Source organism: Cibotium barometz, chromosome 15 (genome assembly GCF_041138505.1).
Source record: "Cibotium barometz isolate CiBa-2024 chromosome 15, ASM4113850v1, whole genome shotgun sequence".
In the NCBI taxonomy this organism is placed as follows: Eukaryota; Viridiplantae; Streptophyta; class Polypodiopsida; order Cyatheales; family Cibotiaceae; genus Cibotium; species Cibotium barometz.
In genome coordinates, this window is record NC_141060.1 from 21,815,701 (window position 1) to 21,838,363 (window position 22,663).

At 41.4% G+C, this 22,663-nt stretch overlaps 1 protein-coding gene across 5 annotated transcripts in view; it reads right to left on the bottom strand.

Moving 5' to 3' along the window:
• The window catches only part of LOC147631063 (uncharacterized), a 199,467-nt gene that overhangs the window by 4,294 nt on the left and 172,510 nt on the right, over nt 1-22,663 (bottom strand). For all 5 annotated transcript variants that reach the window (XM_086809385.1, XM_086809382.1, XM_086809384.1 and 2 more), the window contains 2 exons: nt 6,766-6,860; nt 6,147-6,223 (listed from right to left, as the gene is read on the bottom strand). In XM_086809385.1, the coding sequence (XP_086665511.1) occupies nt 6,147-6,223; nt 6,766-6,860 (172 nt within the window). The remainder of the gene's footprint in view (nt 1-6,146; nt 6,224-6,765; nt 6,861-22,663) is intronic.

The window sequence follows — 22,663 nt, forward strand, 5'->3', positions numbered from 1 at the left end:
AGTGTGTGAGTTATGTGAGGTGAGAGAAGGGAGTAGCGTCCATAGTGTAACATGATGGTGTGACAACACACACGCAGGAGAAGGCAAATGGTAAGCTACCCATGGTGATGTTGAGCTTAGACACCTCAAAGGTTTTATGAGCTCGGCCATTGAAAAGATCCCCATGACAAATTGAGGTGACTAAAGGTGTGTGGTTCCCTTGAAGCTATCTCTTAACCTTAACATTTTATTCCTTCCCTCATTATTCTGCCATGTCAGTATGCTATCTTTTGATGCATAGCATGAGCACTATCCACACAAAACTAAGACCCATGAGAATTGGGTAGTAAACTAAGACCCATGAGAATTGGGTAGTAAACTAAAACATTTTATTAGCATATCTCATGGATAGGAACCATATTCTCCATAAGTAGATGATACACAAGCTCGTGGACTCCTTGAAGGAGAAATACTTAGAGCTTCAAAAGTAGGGACAGAAAAGACCACAACATAAGCATAAGAAAAATAGATGCTCAAGAATTCAAGGGAAAAAATGAAAGAATTAGAAGATGACAATGATTTGATAAGTGCCAAGTTCATTGCCTCAAGGGAAAAGGAAATTCACACTCAAATGACACATATCTAAGATATGCAAGATCAACTACAGAGAAAGGAAAGAAAACTCACATCATCCCAAGTGCAGTTCTAAAAAGACCTCAAGATTAAACATGGCAAACTTTATATGATGCAGCAAGGCTAACCCACACTAAAGAAAAAGTAGAAGTAAGTAGAAGTTTATGAGAAAAACTTCCATAATTGCAAAGATAGGTAGCAAGCCTCACCCACCAGTAGGTAACAAAAGAATAGAGAAATATTAAATAAGTGACATGCTCAAGCCTTTAGGATACTACAAGATAAACTAGCACATGCTCGAGATAAGAAAGAGAAAATGCTTAAGAGCCACTAGGATGTGGTGAAACGTTTGTAGGAGGCATGTGTAAATGCCACAAAATCTCAAGGTGATCTTGCACATGCAAGGTTAGAGATGATTTTCTAAAAGGGCTAAAGAAGATGAGAGGATAAATATGCAATGACAAGCATGAAGAACTCTTAAGGCCATAAAAACCATCATTAAATGGCTTTAGTATCTGTCACGTAGGCTGTAACGCCTGTGAGACCGACGGCAGACCGGATGGCCATGTCCGGGGTTCAGTGGGAGAGGACGCCCATGTGGAGTCATGGGCGGCCAGGCTAGTGTGGACGGCATGCCACACACTATATAGCATGGGGGATGAGGGGCAATCCTCATTCTTCCTCTATGGCTGGTGGGTGGTGAGCCAGAGGCCGTCCCCTCTTGTGGTAACGCCCGTATAGCGGTGTTACGGATATCTAACACTGGTGGGGGGGGTAATGTCACGTAGGCTGTAACGCCTGTGTGACCGACGCGGCAGACCGGATGGCCATGTCCGAGGTTCAGTGGGAGAGGACGCCCATGCGGAGTCATGGGCGGCCAGGCTAGTGTGGACGGCATGCCACACACTATATAGCCTGGGGGGATGAGGGGCAATCCTCATTCTTCCTCTATGGCTGGGTGGTGAGCTAGAGGTCGTCCCCTCCTGTGGTAACGCCCGTAGCGGCGTTACGGATATCTAACAGTATCTAAGGAGGATAACCTTATTTAATGGCAACACAACATCTCAATAAAAGACACCATAATCAAATGAGGCAATAAGACATTTGGATCAACAATGGCTACTCTACGAGTAACTCCAATGGAGGTGTCAACGTTGGCTACTCCACCAATAGCTCCAATGGTGTCAACATGCCATGGCTATTCTACCACACCTGCTGTAACTCCAATGGTGTCAACATTGGCTATTCTACCACCCGCTATAACTCTAATGGTGTCAACACTGGCTATTCTACTACTGAGAACTCCAAGGGTGTCAATATTGGCTACTCTATCGGTAACTCCAAGGGTGTCAACACAAGCTACTCCATCATGTCGATAACTCCAAGGGTGTCAACACTAGCTACTCCGCTGACTCCAAGGGTGTTAACACTAGCTAATTTGCTGAGAACTCCAAGGGACCCTCCTCAAACTTTCTCCTTGTATTTTGCTTCTCTAACCCTCTCTTTGCTTTAATTTAACAGCTTAATTAACATTCACATTGCCAAAGACCTAACCCCATAGGGCCAATATAAACCAAAATACAGATAAGTATAATGACCTTACTATTGTTATATTAGACCTAACTCCATATGACATGGTCAATATAGCCCAAAATACAAATAAGTATGATGACCTTACTACTGTTATATCTATTCTTCATGGCTGATGTGTACCTACCTGACCCTATAGCTATCTATCATTTTACCTTCCATACAATAGTATTAAACTTTTGATCCTTGTGCTTGGTCACTTACATAATTGTGCGTAGCTACCAAAGATGGAAGTGCATCCATCATATCCATACAAGTGGTGGGTATGTCAACATAGATTATGATGGTGTGAGCCTCCCACTAATTGAGGTATTTATTCGGCATAAAACCATCATATCACATAGAATTTATTTGTATATGAGAATATGCAAGAATTTATGTGCACAAGATACTAATCTTAAGGGTAAACCCCACTTACCCACTTACATGCCAATGAAAAGAAGGTTTGCCCCACTAGAGTTTCAAGGTGAGAAGCCAAAGTATTCAAAAATATGTTATAACTTTTCCTTTTTCTAACCATCTATATTTGATAGTTTATAGAAACAAAGGAAACAACTTCTGTTAGGGATTAGAGCTTGGTAGAGCATACCCAATTCAACGGTAGTCACAAAAGCATGTAGATTCATAAAGCTAATCATGGTCCTCTCATCGACCAAAGGAAAGAAAGACGTGAAAGGTATGATATTGATATACTATTCTTTAACATGAATAGAGGTCCAACATGAGAGGTCATCATGTTTTAGTATCATCGACTTAAATACATCTTACATGCACCAAACATTTGAAGATATGGTGGACATTGGTTTTTGCATGCCTTACCCATGTTGCATACACACACTCAAGAGGCTCCAGTTATGCCAAAAACATTACCATTATAAGCTCAATGGGACTAGGTTGTAACCAAATTCCAAAGACATAATCTACATTAGGTAGGGGGTGTTAACCCCATATTAGGTTAACTAGATGCCCCCGCATACATACATGAGAGTGAAGAATAAGTGTCATCAAATGCACTATAAACTTTATGAGATTTATGAGATATTTGGCCACACCCAAACTAATTTGGTAAGCTAGTAGTTTTGGGCACCCAAATTAGTTTGGCCACACCCAAACTAATTTGGTAAGATAGTAGTTTTGGGCATCCAAGTAGGAAAAAATATCCCTTTGTGCTAAATGTGTTCTCTAGTTTTCTACTTGCTCTTTACTTCTTATTTTGTGTGTGTGTGTGTGTGTGTGTGTGTGTGTGTGAGAGAGAGAGAGAGAGAGAGAGAGAGAGAGAGAGTAGATTACTACTTAGCTTATGTTCCTTTCTTTATGTGAGAGAGAGTAGATACTGAGAGGTGTGTGAGTCCTTGTAGTAGCAAGGTAAAGAAGCTTCCTTTATGAGAGAGAGGAAGAGAGGGCTTAAAAAAGGAGAGAATATGGCAAACCCCACCAACTAGGCTTTACAACTTCCTTTGTGATAGAGAGGAAGATAGGGCTCAAAGGAGAGAAATTGGTAGGCTTGGATGGCTTCAAGAGACCTGAGCTTGGAAGCAAGGTAAGTAATCCATGCTAGTTTACAAATTCCTTATGATAGAGAGGAAGATAGGGCTTAAAGGAAGATAGGTCTCAAACGAGAGAAATTGGTAGGCTTGGATGGCTTCAAGAGACCCGAGCTTGGAAGCAAGGTAAGTAATTCGTGATAGTTTGTGTGTGTGTGTGTGTGTGTGTGTGTGTGTGTGTGTGAGAGAGAGAGAGAGAGAGAGAGAGAGAGAGAGAGAGAGAGAGAGAGAGAGAGAGAGAGAGAAAGAAAGATTTTATTAACGTCTTCCATCAAAAGACCGAACTTGGCCTATGAGACAAATCAGTGTACTTGTGTGGGGTATCCTCTATCATCCCAACAAAATGAAAAAGTACTGAACTAAAAAGCTGAATCTGGGTGTGCAATAAGTACAATGAGTGGGGGAGGGGATGGAGCTCTACTACTAGGAGAATGCAAAGCTATATGCATGGAGTATACAATCATGATATGCAACCTAGCTAGCTCCATCTTGTACCATACTGAGGGTATAAAATGGTATACATCAATGAAGGGGGTGGTGTCCACAGCTCCCTGAAGAACATGCCTAGGTCTGCTATATGAAGCAAGCCAGTCGCTCCACACCCTCTCTGTGGAAACTGAGTTCTGATCTCTGTCATCTCTCCTTTATGAGAGAGAGAGAGAGAGAGAGAGAGAGAGAGAGAGAGAGAGAGAGAGAGAGAGAGAGAGAGTTGTATTAACGTCTTCAAAAGGCCAAAATGACCTATGAGACCAAAATGTTACATCATGTCCATGGAAGGCATCATCATGGTACTGAAAGTAAAACTAAGAGAAATATCCATGAAAAAAACACACAAATATCCTCAAGCTCTCGCACTAGCCAAGAATATCTCGCATAGGGCGCTATAAAATGGTACCCAATGTAGTGAGGCTGACAAGGCGGGATAAAGTCCTCCGGTGGTGGGAAATGATGGCTCTGATCCTCTTGAGGTGATGTGAGAGTGGGTAGCGGCCACCAAGTTGGGGGCATTAGGTGCGAGGTGTGTGTCCTTGTCTCAAGATGAAGAAGCTTCCTTTGTGATAGAGAGGAAGAGAAGGGCTTAAAGGAGAGAATATGGTAACCCCACTAGTTATGCTTGCAAACTAGTGGTGGTTCCCTTTGTGAGATAGAGAGGGCTTCTTGGAGATAATCTGGCTTGGATGGCTTCAAAGAGACCCGAGCTTGGAAGCAAGTTAAGTAACCCATGACTGTTGTTTGCTTTCTTCGTGATAGAGAGGAAGAGAGGGCTTAAAGGAGATAAGCTAGTTAGGCTTAGATGGCTTCAAAGAGAATCAAGCTTGGAAGCAAGTTAAGTAGCCCATGACTATTGTTTACTTGTTTGTGCTCTTGTTTGTAAATGGGTAAGTTTTAGAGAAGAGGGCTAAAACGGGCCATAACACTTGTAACATATTTTAATCTATTACTTAAGATTCTATCTCAATAGTTTAATATTGATTAAGCTCAAAATTTCTAATTTATTTGACTTACATTTATTGCTTTTCCCTTGTACTCAAGAGATTTTTGTGTTTTTAGTGCTAGCTATAATGTATACTTTCTCTTCTTAAAGAATATTTTGATTGTGCATAACTTTTTATGATGTTAATTTTCTACAAAAAGAAAGAAAAAAAAGCAACTTGTTGAACTCATAATGTGAAATAACCATAATTATAGTCATGTATCCAATGCCACATGGAAAAAGAAAAAGAAGCCACTAGTTGTTGTTTGCAATACCATAATCAAATAATATCTTCTTTGACATAATTGACTAAGATGGGATATTAACACTAGTTCTTGCATCTCTCTATTTGGTGGTGAAATTTCTAGAAATGTCTCATGAGCACTACTCATTATTAAGTGTAAAAGGCATTAGTAAATGCACTTTGCAGGCTAGAGGCCATTTTCAATTATATTATGGCCTATGTAATTTTCTAACATGGATAATAAAGATGACTATAGAAACTAACTACTAATAGGGATACTAAAGATGACTATGGAGTTGTTTTTTTATAAATAATTTTTAGACAAGGAGCTATTTGGTTGAATAAGAACCATGTAAATTCATTTTTTGAAAGTGTGCTAAAAAACATAGTTTGTTACTAAAGTATAAATGAGAAAATAAGTAAAGGGCTTCAAATTAATTCATGAACATTTGGTAGTCATGTTCACTTAAAAAGATATATTTTCCTTTTATTTTAATCATAAAATTATTTTTAAAATATTAAAATTCCTAATTGGCTAACTAATTTCTAGTTTTCATGTCTCTAATGCTTAAGTTATCATCTCCATTAGATGTGCATAAAAGGTTAAAGAACCCATATAGTTTTAGAAAGAAAAATACATAAGTGCAAAGCTTTGATGGTGGAGATCTATAAAATGACTCACCATTCAAATTTACATCTTGAGCATCTTTGAACCGCTTGAGACCCACATGAAGCACATTTTGGTGCTTCCATAGATTCCTAATATCACATTGTTAAGTTTACATTTCAACAATATTTCAACAATGACATCTAACTTGATATCCAAAAATATTAAGTTATTTACATATATAAAGCAATGCGTGATTGTTATAGGAGAGATAGACTAGGATACAATTAAAAATAATCTTAAGATGTAGTTTAAAATAGTAGTAGTTGTTCCCAAGAATAAACGTCTCTTTAGTATATGTTTTATTAATTTTTCATGTCATTTATGGTGTTGATTTTTGACTAATATATAAAAGTTTCATAAATATATGTTCTTATGTCTTATTAAATTTCATATCATTTATGGTGTTTATTTTTGACTAATATATAAGAATCCTATTTCTACCGTAGTTTATATGTGTGTTTTTTAACACTTTCTAAATGCTTAATGTTTCAAATGTTTGATCAAAGATTTACTTGTTGTAACCACACCATGAGAACTCATTTGTGGATTTATTCTAGAAATTAACCTGAAAACTTTAGACCACTTTGACAACTGTATCTAAATGGTTTTTTTAAAAAGTCCATATACATACCCCAAATTGAAACATTCTTAACATTTCTTGAATATGGCATGCTGAAGAATCCAAGTTTGAGTATGTCATGAGAAGTTGAGTTTTGGCAATATGATCTGTATCCAAATGATTAAAAAAAGAGTTTATAAAATTTTTTAATGTAAACTTTTGTCTACCCTATACGAAAAGATTTAGGTATCCAATAATATAAAATTTTAAAAAATCATAAATGTAAACAGATAATAATTATTCAATCCAGGTACATAGGGTGGATAATAAAACATTCAAATGAAACAAAAGGAGCACATGCTTGAGCTATAAAGAAATGCTATGATAAAAGTAAAATCAACATTAAGAAAACTTTCTATTATGTAGCATGCATTTCATGCATGTACATGAGAATGTGTTTGTGTGTGTGTGTGTGTGTGTGTGTGTGTGTGTGTGTGCATATTTGATGCCCTACGTAAAATGCCCTCCTACATGTGCACATGTTGATGCCCAATATAAAATTCCCTATGTAAACCTAGCTAAGGCTTATCTATGCTCAGAGGGGAAAGTGGGATTCTAATCTACTAAGGGACATACTTTTCCCACTAAGGATAGAATATAACTTGCCCCCACTAGGACCTAAGGGGGTTCAAAGCCTCTTGCTCTACAAACTAGCCTTGCCTAGTAGCTTACAATATTATATAATATTGCAAGAATAGCACTTAATGCTTTCACCCTCTCACTCTTGTGCATGGTGGGTACAACCTACCTAACCTTAAGTAGCACAACACAAAACTGGGTCCTCGACAACTTCACCACATGCATGTACTTAGACATAACATACCATGGGAACTCAAACAAATACCTGCAATGGAATTCACATTCATTTTGCTAAGTCATAGTACAATGTCCTATTACAAAGGTGGCACCCTTCCCCTTTTCCCTGTAGCATTATATGGTAGTGATGTGTGTGAACACAGTTAGGATTGCTAGGGCACTTTTTCCCTCACTGGGAGGTTTTTTCCCTTGTGTGTATGTACACCCTCTTATCTACTCATTTTGGGGTGTGTACTTATCTTTTGTATCTGGCACACATTTGTTCATTCTAATCTAGTGAGTTTGTGTGCTCTCAAGCTTCTCTATCTTGTGTGTGTACATTGTTGCAACCCTAACCCTAATTCCAACAATTGGTATCAGAGCTAGCTTCCTTGACACTTGATCTAGTAGTCTGCATCCCTCCTTACATCCCTGTTTTTCTGTCTCGGATTAAGATATCCTCTTAGGAGAAAGAGGTATATACTGTAGTGTGTTGTATACGAAGTATACTGAATTTTTAGGGTCCGCGACACGATTCGGGTGCGTTTTGGGCACCGCAAGGTTTATGTAGACATTCTAGTCATTTTGGTGGATTGGTCCAACTCGATTTTTTTTGTTTGGGCTGTGCAGCAGCAAAGATTTGGTGTGTAGCAGCACTACAGTGTCTTCAACAACATCGACCATCATACTTTTGCCAGTAAAACCAGGGCACTACATAAATGAGTGCAAGAAAAGGCTGAGAAGGAGAAAATGAAAGAATCGAGCATGGCTGTGGCTGATGCATCTGCACCAAGTGCAGAGAAGAAGGAATCTACAAGTTTTGCTCAAGATGATTGGGCATGGACTATACATTGCAGTTATGACCCTTCTGTTCATGATGTATGCATGTCAGTGGTAGAATCGGATGCTTGGTACTTTGACAGTGGTGCTAGTAAGCACATTACTTCACAAAAAAATTTCTTCTCATCTTTGGAATCTGTCCCAAGTGCAGGAACCATCACATGTGCAAAAATGGTTCCTCATATCCTGTCAAAGGAGTTGGTAGAGTTGTACTCACTGTTGCAAATGGGGGCACATTTACTCTTTCTAAAGTTTTATATGTGCCAGGTGTGAGGCGAAAACAAGGAAACAAACACAAGGCCTCTATAGCCTTCGAGCTCACAAACTTTGAATACAACAACAAAATGGAGGCACCAGAGATGATATCACACACGTCTCACCACATCTCTCTCTTATCCCACACAAATTCAAGCCAGAATATACACAAGCACCCTTCAATTCAAACCCTTAGATTCCCTTTCTTTCTCAACTCACTCAGCTCATCACCACGGCTGGCTATTCTTTACTTGGTTGCCCACACACCCCTTGCTCACAACACTTACACTAAGAACCATTTCCCTGCTCTCTTATCACCATACGCACACACCAGAGGCCCCTCTACCTAGTCAGCTGCATCCGCTTCGACTCCTCCTTCGCTGCTCTCCCCAGCTAATCGCCGCTCTCTCCTCTACAGTTGGTGAGGGCTCCCTTGCTTCTGTGCCGTCGACACCATCATTCGCTCCTCTCTGCTGTTGACAAGTCCCTTCACTCTCCGCATTGACAGTCGCCAGCTCCCTCTCTTTGTCCGCTGCAGCTGCGCCACCTCCTGCGCACACACAGAGGCCGCCCACCTTTACAGTCACCAACCACAGTCGATGTAGGCGAGTGCACTAGCCGCCCAAGCAATCTACACCTATCCTCTGTCACCAACCACGTCCAAGACAAGCAAGGCAACCCCCTGAATCGGCAGTAGCACACCTCCCAGGCGACGTTGACACCTTCGCTCCCTGAAGTCTTCGACACAGCATCCCTTAGCCAGTCATCCACAGTACCAAGCGGCCCTTAGCTCTGCCCGCTCCACAAGAAAAACCCCGCCGTCCGTTAGCTCTGCACTCTCCCGAAATCTCCTTGGTCTCCAGGTGGCAACTCTCCGTAAGCTCTCTTCGCCAACCTTCTTGAAGGTCGCGCTAGCAGCAAAGCAAGCGGCCAGCTGGCTCTTCTTTCGCTTGCCACTTGGTGGTGTTTATATATATATATATATATATATTTATAAGGTGGTTCCCATGCCACACTGCACTACCTATAGGGGCCTCTATTAAAATCTTTTGTAACCTCGGAATCCACACATATACGCCATCTCATCACCATACCTAATCATGCCCAAACCCCCATGCGATGTGGAGACATACGGCCATTCCAAATCTGCACAGTACATCCAAACTCAAGCACAAAGAGCAAATTATATTTAGCTGGCATCCCTTGTAGGTTTCAGTATTTACAGTCTAGATTTGGCTCTCTCCATGTAAACCAGCATATGTACATCTATCTCCACCAGAGGCTCATCAAAGCCCCAATCATTGACATCCTCCTGCGATGTGGAGACATACGTCCATTCCAAATCTGCACAGTACATCCAAACTCAAGCACAAAGAGCAAATTATATTTAGCTGGCATCCCTTGTAGGTTTCAGTATTTACAGTCTAGATTTGGCTCTCTCCATGTAAACCAGCATATGTACATCTATCTCCACTAGAGGCTCATCAAAGCCCCAATCATTGACATCCTCATGCTCTTCCACCTCTTGTTTGTAAACATCCAAAGACACCCTCTTGGCAAATAGAAAGCTCATACAAATAAAACTTCAAGTCTCAAGCACCTACTCCAAAGAAAATGCATGTACTAACTCACTGCAAGCCATTCAGTCTGTACATTTGCCACGGCATTCAGGGCAAAGTTTTATTGCAAACCATGCATCCCATATGTACACGGACTCAAAACACCTTTACAAAATTTTGCCTGACATACTTTGCCCAACCCCCAGCCTGCTGAATCATTCATGATCAGCAGTAAAAAGCATTTCAAGACCTAAATCCATATCCAAAGACTGCCCTTCATTGGAAATCACATCTTCTAGCACTACATCCTGTACAATCACCATCAAACGTGCATAATGCTTCTTCAGCCTATATCCATTTACCCTGGAAGCATGCAAAGTCCCATCTAGATCTGCCAATCGATAGGTACCATTTGCAAATCCTTGCATCACCAAGAAAGGTTCCTCCCACTTAACTTGAAATTTCTTATGAAAGGAATTATCCAGCCTGCTATTATAACGTAATACCAAGTCATCCTTCATAATTCCTTTGCTTTTAATTTTCTTGTTGATCTTCTCCAACGTCCTGCATATCTTCATAATGCTTCAAAGCATTATCCCTGTTCAGCTGTGCTTCTTGTAAATATAACAGCTGTTCTTTAAGGGCATCTTTAGGCTCTTCCAAAAGCTTTTCTAACATTTTAACACCTGGTATCTCCACCTCAATAGGCAATAAAGCTTCTTTCCCATAAACAAGATGAAATGGAGTGAAACCAGTACCAGTCTTAATTGCTATCCTGTATGCCCATAAGGCAGCAGGCAGCTCCAGATCCCAATTCTTGCCTTGTCGCTCTATCACCTTAGATAAAATCTTAATCAATTCACCATTGAAACGCTCATTCAAGCCATTACACTGTGGATAGTAAGGTGTGGTAAAACTGCGACTGATCTTCATCTTTGTATACAAATAGTCCATAAGCTCTGCTCTGAAACCTGGACCCTGATCAGATAGCAATTCCAATGGCACACCAAACTTACAACAAATATCCTGATATACAAACTTTGCCACTTCCTTAGCAGTAATTTGTTTCACTGCCTTTGCTTCCGCCCATCTAGAAAGGTAGTCAACTGTAGTCAAGATGTAGCACTTCCCTCGGCTAGTAATAGGCAATGGTCCCACAGCATCAATTCCCCATTTTTCAAAAACATCATAAGCAAGAATTCTCTTCCTCATTTCAGGCCTTAATATCCATCTACTATGAGCTTGGCATTGTTTGCATGACCTGCACCAGTGATTAACATCCTTATGTACACTTGGCCATACATAACCTTCCTGCAATACTTTATGCAAAGTAATCTTTGAGGCAAAATGTCCACCGCATGCTCCTTCATGGTTTTCCTTAAGAATTTTGTAGATTTCTTCCTTCCAAGGTACCCGTCGCATTATCAAGTCAATTCCCTTCAAATATAAAGCATCACCAACCATCACATACCTTGCAGCTTTCCTAATGAAACCATATTTTTTTGATTTTTCAATACCACTAGGAATCATCCCTGTTAACAAAAACTCCTCAACATCCTGTAAATTCTCCCTGCCACAATAAAATGATGCATGAGTTTTAAGAACAAAAACTTCACCAATCATTCCCTGGGCTGCTTCATGAGCCTCCTCATTATGGCCTCGATCCACATGCTTAAGACTCCAAGCTTCAAATTCCTTCAACAAACCTTTAATCTTGAAACACATCTCTTTGAGTGACATATTCTTTGACTTCCAAACTCCCAACACCTGTTTTACCACAAGCAATGCATCTCCTCGAATGCGAATCCTGTGTACACCATGCTTCAAACATATTTGCAATCCAACTTCCAAAGTTAGATACTCCGCTTCATTGTTGCTATGTGCATCCACCTTAACACCTTTCTTAAAAACAAGGCAACCCTGTGGATCATAAAGCACCAAACCTCTTGAGGCTGCATCATGGCTTTTCCTGTAGGAACCATCAAAATATAATAAGTGTGCATTCACCAACTCAACCGCATCCTCAACTGGCTTCTTGATGGTCTCCTCCTTTATAAGAAGAGGACTCTCCTTATATGTCAATAGATCAGCTAAGGTAGCCCTGGTACTCTCTTCCACCAAGAATGAGAAAGTAAACTCCTGCAACTCAATCACCCACTTCATCATAGCCTTAGATAAATTTGTGCCATTTATCAACTGAGGCAAAAAAGTGTAGCTCGTCAAAAACACAAAGGGGCGAGGCAACAAGTAGTGGCGGAACCGCCTACATGCATACATCACACTAACCATAACAAGTTCCACCTCTGATAACAACCTTTCTCTATCAAGTTTTACCCTGCTAGCACAGTAGACTGGTTGCATATAATGTGATTCTTTCCCCTTCTGTAACAACATAGCTCCAATTGCATCTTCACCTACTGAAGGGTTGACATAAAATACTTGTTCCCAGTTAGGCGCTTGCATTGTAGGAATAGCACCCAACACCTCTTTCACTTTTTGGAAAACTACCTCACACTCCTCCGACCAATGTAAAGGATCATGCTTTGCTGCTTGCTGCAAAGGATATAACAACTGTGAAGATAGAAAGATGAATCGAGCCATATACTTCACCTTTTGCACAAAAGTAGTCAATTTCTTTGTATTCATTGGTGTAGGAAGAAGAAGAAGAGACTTGACTTTATCAGGATCTGGATCAATACCATTCTCTGAAACAACATGGCCCAAGAGCTTCACCCTCGGTTGAGCCAAAAAACACTTTTTTGGATTTAATTGACCACCACACTCATCATAACGCTGAAAAACTGTAGCCAGCCTATCACAATGCTCTTGCGTGGAGCTGTATATACAAAAATCATCAATAAAATCTTTGACAAACTTGCCCAAAAAAGGAGATAATACCCAATTTGCCCTTTTCTGATAGTAGGCTGGCCCATTCGTCAATCCAAAAGGAAGGACTTTGTAGCAGAAACACCCCCAAGGTGTAATGAAAGTTGTCTTGCGCTGATCTTCTTCTGCGATCTTTAACTGAAAATAACCTGAAAATCCATCACAAACATTGTACCTTTCATATCCAGCTACAGTATCCAAGATCTCATCCAAAAAAGGTAGGGGGTAAGGATCCTTTTTTGTAGTAGCATTCAAGGGCTTGAAATCCACACATATATGCCACCTGCCATCCTTCTTTGGACTCACCACTGTAGGACTTACCCACTCAGCTGTGTCCACTTGTGTAATGAAACCTGCACTCAACAACTTATCAACTTCCTCTCTCAAGGCCTACATTTGTTCTCGTCCCATCCTACGAAGTTTCTGCCTAACTGTTTTTACATCTTTTTTCAATTCAATCCTCAAATCTGGCCCTTTAAATCCTCCAATCTCCTTATAAGAGGTGATGAACAATTCTGGAAAATGAGACAGCATATTAACATACCTAACCTTTTCTCCACTCGAGAGATCCGGACTCAGCATTCCTTCAATCAGCTCCTGCTTCTTCCTCACTTCTATCTTTGGCTGTAATAATTCCTCGATCACTTCATACGACCCCAAGGTATCTTCTCCCTCAGTACCCACTTCATGCACTTCTTTATCTTCATTACCTTGTTGCTCTGATATTAGGAAAGCCACATCTGCTTCTTCGTCGCTAGAAGCAGTAGTCGATGAATCCATCTCTGATTCAGAAGTACTGGTGGTAGTTTCCTCTTCACTCGAATCCTATGGCCTCTCCCACACATCATTCAAAGATCTCCTACTATGCATCTCAAAAGATTTTTTATTACCCCGCTTATTATGCAAAGAAATGGTCCCATACCTCCAGTCTTGTACTGCACCCACCACTTGCAAGAATAATTGGAAAAGCACCAAGACCCGCAGGCATCACATGAAAATCTACAGTAGCTTTAACATTAAAAGCTTCAATTTCCAGCTCCTTTACCATACCAAGACATTTTACCTTTTGATGATTAGCCATCCTGATTCGAAAACCAGAAACCCCAGACACCCTCAAGCCTGACTGCTCCACACATGATTGAGTAATCACACAGATTTGAGCTCCTTCATCTATATAGGCCTGACCAAGGTTCCTACCTTTACTCCACACCTCCACAATAGGGCAAATATCTGGAAGCTCTTCTAAAGATAGTACTTTGACTGACCTCTTCTCTGACTCCTTTTCCATTGGATTCACAAGTCCCTTCCATTGCCTTCTCAATTTTGGCACCATCTCCACCAAAAGGTGATGTTGGCCTTCCTGTTCACCATATCAGATTTCAAGTTATAGCTGGTTTGCCCATCCCCCAGTGGGAAGTCTGCTGACACCTGGAACCTTCTACGAGGCTTCCGTTTCCTTTTGGCTTTCACATCTTCTCCTTCTTGTTGCTTCCCCTTCTTACGGCTGGGTCCAGCTACTCCCTTTCCTTCTCTTTCATCCGTTGTGCGCTTGCCAATGGGCATCACATCCCCTTCTTCTCTTACCTGAACATTCTCCAGAGTAACAACATTCACGACCTTTGCCTTCCCCTTCTCCTCAGCTGTGATTCCACTGGGACCTGCTTGATCCCTGATATCAATACCATAGTCGTTTGACCTGTCAGGTAATTGTGAAGGTAGTGGGTACATATCACCACCCATTCGATGAGGCTTATCATAATCTGTACTTAGATGACCAAGCTCACCACAATTCCAGCATGTAGGGATGAAACGACGGCCCCTACCATGACCACGTCCATACCCTGCTTATCCATCTCCCCCTTCTTGATTATTGCCTCTACCTCTACCATGTCCACCACCTGTACTTCCCATTAAACTTAAGCTCAAATTCTTCATAAGATCGACCATCTGTTTCATATCCTGTCGCAATCCCTCATCAGAACCTACAGGAACCATAGGTACTCCTTGACTAACCTGTGGTACCATCTGCATAGCCTGGGCTTCAGCGGGTTTCATCCTCTCAATCACTACATTCATGGGTGTAGCCTCCACTCTACGAATCTCCGGCTGTGCTGCAATTGGAATCATCCCCAGCTGATTCATCCGTTGCAACTCCAATCCTTTGATTTGGCGATTTCCACCGCATCCTCGTAAGACCTGGGCTTCTTTAATTCCACCTTCTAGCGAATACTCCTCTTAAGCCCGGCTACAAACTTGTTTTTCTTCATCATGTCAGGAGGTACCTGGTCTTCCCCTAAGGCCCTGCATAAAGTCTCCCACAACAAAGAGAATTTCTTCACATAATCATCAATTGATTCCAACTCACCCTGTATCAGAGCTTGCACCTCATGCCAAACCTTGTCGGGGTCTTCTACCTTCTTAAACCTGTTGCTAAGTGCTGTCTTTAATCCATTCTCAGTCATATCGATACGTGGAACAGAAACCCTCAGTGACTCCTCATAAGTTCTGTACCAGGTCCTTGCATCCCCTTTCAAGCAAATGCTCAGTAGCCGCAACACTTGTACCGACTCATTGATGTGGTTGCTTATGCACGCAACCTCCATTCTTTCAAGGAACTCTGCTACATCTTCATTAGGACCACCAAAAAGCTCTGGATACGACATCATTTTAATCCCCAAACTTCACCTCAAATCCCAAGAAAAAACCTTCCCTGAAACCTTCAACTCCTAGGGCATACACCCTTGTAAACTGAAGAAAATAAACCAGCTATCCTCAGTGGGGGCACCAAAAAGATGTGAGGCGGAAACAAGAAAACAAACACAAGGCCTCTATAGCCTTCCAGCTCACAAACTTTGAATACAACAACAAAATGGAGGCACCAGAGACGATATCACACACGTCTCACCACATCTCTCTCTTATCCCACACAAATTCAAGCCAGAATATACACAAGCACCCTTCAATTCAAACCCTTAGATTCCCTTTCTTTCTCAACTTACTCAGCTCACCACGGCTGGCTATTCTTTACTTGGTTGCCCACACACCCCTTGCTCACAACACTTACACTAAGAACCATTTCCCTGCTCTCTTATCACCATACGCACACACCAGAGGCCCCTCTACCCAGTCAGCTGCATCCGCTTCGACTCCTCCTTCGCTGCTCTCCCCAGCTAATCGCCGCTCTCTCCTCTACAGTTGGTGAGGGCTCCCTTGCTTCTGTGCCGTCGACACCATCATTCGCTCCTCTCTGCTGTTGACAAGTCCCTTCACTCTCCGCACTGACAGTCACCAGCTCCCTCTCTTTGTCCGCTGCAGCTGGCGCCACCTCCTGCGCACACACAGAGGCCGCCCACCTTTACAGTCGCCAACCACAGTCGATGTAGGCGAGTGCGCTAGCCGCCCAAGCAATCTACACCTATCCTCTATCACCAACCACGTCCAAGACAAGCAAGGCAATCCCCTGAATCGGCAGTAGCACACCTCCCAGGCGACGTTGACACCTTCGTTCCCTGAAGTCTTCGACACAGCATCCCTTAGCCAGTCATCCACTCTACCAAGCGGCCCTTAGCTCTACCCGCTCCACAAGAAAAACCCCGCCGTCCGTTAGCTCTGCACTCTCCCGAAATCTCCTTAGTCTCCAGGCGGCAACTCTCTGTAAGCTCTCTTCGCCAACCTTCTTGAAGGTCGCGCTGGCAGCAAAGCAAGCGGCCAGCTGGCTCTTCTTTCGCTTGCCACTTGGTGGTGTTTATATATATATATATATATTTTTTATAAGGTGGTTCCCATGCCACATTGCAGTATCTATAGGGGGCCTCTATTAAAATCTTTTGTAACCTTGGAATCCACACATATATGCCATCTCATCACCATACCTATCATGCCCAAACCCCCTGCGATGTGGAGACATACGGCCATTCCAAATCTGCACAGTACATCCAAACTCAAGCACAAAGAGCAAATTATATTTAGCTGGCATCCCTTGTAGGTTTCAGTATTTACAGTCTAGATTTGGCTCTCTCCATGTAAACCAGCATATGTACATCTATCTCCACCAGAGGCTCATCAAAGCCCCAATCATTGACATCCTCATGCTCTTCCAACTCTTGTTTGTACACATCCAAGACGCCCTCTTGGCAAATAGAAAGCTCATACAAATAAAACTTCAAGTCTCAAGCACCTACTCCAAAGAAAAATGCATGTACTAACTCACTGCAAGCCATTCAGTCTGTACATTTGCCAGGGCATTCAGGGCAAAGTTTTATTGCAAACCATGCATCCCATATGTACACGGACTCAAAACACCTTTACAGAATTTTGCTTGACACCAGGCATTTAGAACTTGCTATCAGTTTCAGCCTTAGCCTTGTCAGGCTTGATGGTGAAATTTGTGGAGATGACAGATGTATAGTTCAGGATAGGAATGATGGTTATTCTATCATTGCCTCAGGTACCTTGTTTCGTGGCCTATACAAGATGGATGTATTTGAGAAGTTACAGCATGATGCTTGTTCAGTCTCTACGACTCGCTATGAGTGATGCAAAATTATGGTATGCACAATTTGGCCATCTGAATTATGGCAGTTTGTTATGCCTTCAAAGGCATGATATGGTGTCTGAGTTGCCAACTCTTGAGACCCGTGCTAGACATGTATGTGAGGGGTGTATTCTTGGTAAAATGCATCAAAAATCATTTCCAAATGATGGATCTATGAGAGCTGTTAGGAAATTACAGCTTATACATTGTGATGTATGTGGTTCTATGAGGACACCATCTATTGGGGGATATCTCTACTTCGTCACTTTTATTGATGATTACTCCAGATATAGCTGGGTGTATCCATTAAAGCAAAAGTCACAGGTATTTATGTGCTTTAGGCACTTTGTATCCATGGTGGCTGAAAATGCATGTGAATGTAAAGTTAGCACCCTTCATTTCAGATCGAAGGGGGGAGTATATGTCCAAGGAATTTCATGGATATATGGCTGAAAAAGGCATAAGGCATCAATGTACAGTGTCATACACACCTAAGCAAAATGGTGTGGCTGAGAGGAAGAAGAGGTCTCTCATGGAGATGGCATGATGTATGGTGAAAGCCCAAGATCTACCTCATGGTTTTTGGTTAGAGGCAACTATGTGCGCAAACTGTGTTGACTACCAAGGCCTTGCAGTCTAAAACTTCTAATGAAGCTTGGCATGGCAAGAAGCCTTCTGTGGCTCATTTGTGTGTTTTTGGTTGCCTTGCTCATGCTCTTGTGCCTGAGCAACAATACAGTTTGCTTGATGATAAAGTAGTTAAATGCATATTTGTGGGATACTGTTCAGAAAGCAAAGGATATAGACTCTACCATCCAGCCTCAAAGCAGATTTTGGTAAGTAGACTGTTCAGAAAGCAGTTAAATGCATATTTGTGGGATACTGTTTAGAAAGTAAAGGATATAGACTCTACCATCCGGCCTCAAAGCAGATTTTGGTAAGTAGAGATGTTGTTTTTGTTGAAAACTCAGTTCAGCCCATGCTTTCATGCAAAAAATAGTAGAATGTATGCTCATAGAACATGTTTGATCACTCCTACCTTTGTTTAATGGAGGGCAGCCATATGTAGAGCAATTGAATGCTCAAGCAAGTGCTGAAATTCAGCCTTTGTAGGTGCAAAATTATGCTTCCTTTGAGGAAGCATAGGATGATGATCATTGGATGCATGCTATGCAAGATGAGTATAACTCTATACTCAAGAATGATACCTAGTATTTGACAGATCTACCTCATGGCAAGAAGGCCATTGGTACTAAGTGGGTTTACAAGTTAAAGCGCAGAGTAGATGGTGGCATTGATCGCTATACAAGGCCAGACTTGTTTTGTAAAGGGGTATGCCCAACAAAAGGGCATTGATAAAATGATGAGACATTTGCACCCACATCTCGTATTAGGTGTCTCATTGCTTTGGCAGCACATCATGGGTGGAATGTACATCAGTTGGACATTAAGATTACATCCACTCAATGATTGTGATTGCTGACTTGCATTCTGTGCAACCACATTTCCACTTGCATCAGCTCCAACAGCATCTTTTTCAACAGTATACCAGCTACTCATCTCATCAAATACAACATCCCTGCTTACCCTCGATTCACATGTAGCAGGATTATAACATCTATATCCCTTTTGCTCAAGGGAATACCCAATAAACACACATTTTTCTGCTTTTGGATATAGCTTGGTACGTAAATCATCTGGCACATGCACATATGCAATACATCCAAAAACTTTCAAATGAGATAAATCAGGTTTCTTGCCAGTAAACTTCTCCTTTAGTGTTACATCATGTATAGCTGCAATAGGAGTCTTGTTCATGATATAAACTGCTGTAGACACAGCCTCAGCCCAATAGCTATGATGCATATTCTTCTCTACCTATTAATGCCCGTGCTATCTCTGTAATGTGTCTGTTTTTCCGCTCAGTAACTCCAATTCGCCTGCGGAGTGTATTTATATGTAAATTATCTGTGAATGCCATTCTTTCGCAAGAATACAGAGAACTCATTGGAGAAGTATTCTCCTTCTCTATCTGACCTTAGGCACTTCACATGCTTTCCTGTCTGTTTTTCAGACATAACTCTCAAATTTTGAAAATGAGTGAATACTTCACTCTTCTCCTTCATGAAATACACCCATACTTTCCTCGTGTGGTCATCAATTAATGTTATGTAGTACTTGTAGCCACCCATAGACATAGTCTTCTTATAGGACCCCCCATATATCTGAATGCACAACATCTAGTACATTCCTGCTCACATTTTTGTCATGTGGAAATACATGTTTTGTTTGCTTTCCAAATTGACATGCCTCACAAACTTTGTACATGCCTTCAACTTTAAACTTAGGTACATCATCTTCACATGCTACTACATCATTTCTAGACACAACATTGACCACATGTTGCATAATAAACAACCTCTCATTATCCTCATTATTTATGTTAGAGGATGCATAGTTGTTTTGTTGCACTTTTCCATTTCACATGTCACTCTTCTTTTTATAGTAATCTGCCTGCACATGTCTAGGCTTACCATAGTAAAAACAACCTCATGTATCATTATGATGTCTTTGCCAATTACCACGACCTCTTTGAGTCCCCCTGCCTCTAAACTGACCTCTTCCACCTGTGTGTTGTTGTTGTGAATCCTGGGACTATTGCTGTGCTGACCATAATTTGATTACCTGTTCAGCCACCACCTTGGCTATGTCCATGACCTCTACCTGCACTTGTGTAGAAGGTCTACTGCTCAGAATTGTTTTTGTTTTGTGAAGACTGTTGATCTTCACCCAAGTTCTTCTCTTCAATGATCAACATTGACACCAAATCTGTGAAGTTGGGAATGTTCTCCCGAGTCTAAATAGACATCTTGAATGCCTTGTATTGTGGCTCGAGACCACATAGACACACTTCCACCTTATCATCTCATCATTAACACAAACACCAATTGATGCAAGGGATTCCACGATACCCTTGATCTTCAAGGCATAATCATTCTCACAGACATATTTTTCTTCTCCAATATGAAGCTCATTCTTCAACTGAATCTTTCGTGCCTTGGTGTTAGTTTTATACATCTTCACCAAGGCGTCCTATGTCTCCTTAGGTGACTTGGCGTTGTGTATATGCCCAATCATGGTGTCTTGTATACTAATAGAAAGCTGATACATAACTTTCCTTTCTCCTTAAACTCTTTTACATCTGTAGTAGTTGCTTTATTCCATCATTTGACATCTTGTCTGTAACACAAATTTACCAAAAAATAGCACTCTTGTTTGACCTGCACAAACTGCTGTATTCTTTGCAGTGGTACTATACTGCACCCAAACTATCACAACCAGTGACCTCAATTTGCGTACATACACCCAATGGAAACTTTAAGACCTCTTTGTTGCACACAATGTATACACAACCAACCACCCTTCCTGCAGTTCCAAAAATAGAGTTCTGCAGAGAATCGAAACTTACTCGCAGTGCCCGCCCTGTGAATGCTTGCGAATTGAAAAACGGAGGTCCAGACGCGCTCAAAATGCTTTTTCGGCCCAAAAAACTATGTCCAATGAATAAAATAGTTGCTTGAAATCTCTCCTCTTGTGAAGAAAGCTCTTTAATCAGAGTTTGTTTGTCGATGCCTCCCGAAGAGCTCCCGACAAGGGTGTAGTAGCCACCCAACACAAAGGGAGAAGAGTAGATGAAGCTCTTACCCTCGTATCACTTCCTGTGCTTATCTTGCTTGCCGCTCAGCCCGAAGAGCTCCCGACAAGGGTGTAGTAGCCACCCAACACAAAGGGAGAAGAGTAGATGAAGCTCTTACCCTCGTTTGCTTGCCGCTCAGCCCTTAGCATGAAATAGGATCTAATACCATGAAAAGATGCAGGGGAGAAGAGAGCTTGAGCTCTTGCAAGCACACACACACACACACACACACACACACACACACACACACACACACACACACACACACAAACCCTAGAAGAGAACACACAAGGTGAGAGGCTGAAAATTCTTCTTCTTCTTCACACCGCGAAGGAGGTCTACAATGAAGCTAAAGTGACTAACACACATAATAGAGTATATACAAGCGGTTCATAATGTGAACATGCTAAGAGGAGTGGGTAGATGTGGACTAGTCGGTGTAGTTGTAGAATCTCTGGTAAAGATATGTTGGTGCCAGCTCTACAAAATCCGCCAGTGATATAAATGTCGAACGGTTATATAGGCGCCTCGTGAGTATCAACTCATGTTGAGCTTGACATCTCAACATAAAGGATATGACCTTAGATGAGCTAAGTACTGTTCTTCTAGATAAGATAAAGCTAAAGGAGGTGAGGGATGTGCCCATGAACCAACATCTATATCCTAGACGGGAGTGAGTATGGTGTTCAATATGTTGACAAAATCACACAAGCATTGAGTGTCCTTAGTTGAGGCCTTGTCCATTGATGTAATGTTTGCATTGGGAACCATGATACCAGCATGTGTAGGTATCCACATTAGTCAACAACCACATGTACCTCAGTCACCTACATGGCAATAGTTAGCTTTACTAGCACCACCTGGGTAAGGGAATTATTTAGGGGAAAAATTTGTCAAATATGCAAAACCAAATGAGGGAAATGTGTAGAGTACCCAAAGTGCCTATATTGCCACACCTATCCTACCACTGCAATCATGACACCCTAAGTAATGCCAATGAATAAAATGATCATTGAAGAGGTTCTAGAAGAAGAAGGAGAATATGTACGGGAACCTCGAAAAACCATGGAGGAGTTAGATGACATTTGGGAGGTAACCTTGAAGTATTTTCTTATTTAAGGGAACACACTAGTGCTAATGTTCCAGACTACAGTGTAATAGAAGGGCATGAATATTAATGCCACAACAAGGAGATCCCTGCTATAATGTTATCGCTGCCTCACCACGTAGTTGAGTGCCCTTACAAGGTTAAAGCAGCAAACCTGCAGACTACCCAAGTTAGCACACGCCCATGTTTAAATTGTGTAAAATGTGGAATTAACCACCTAATCAAGGACTATCGTT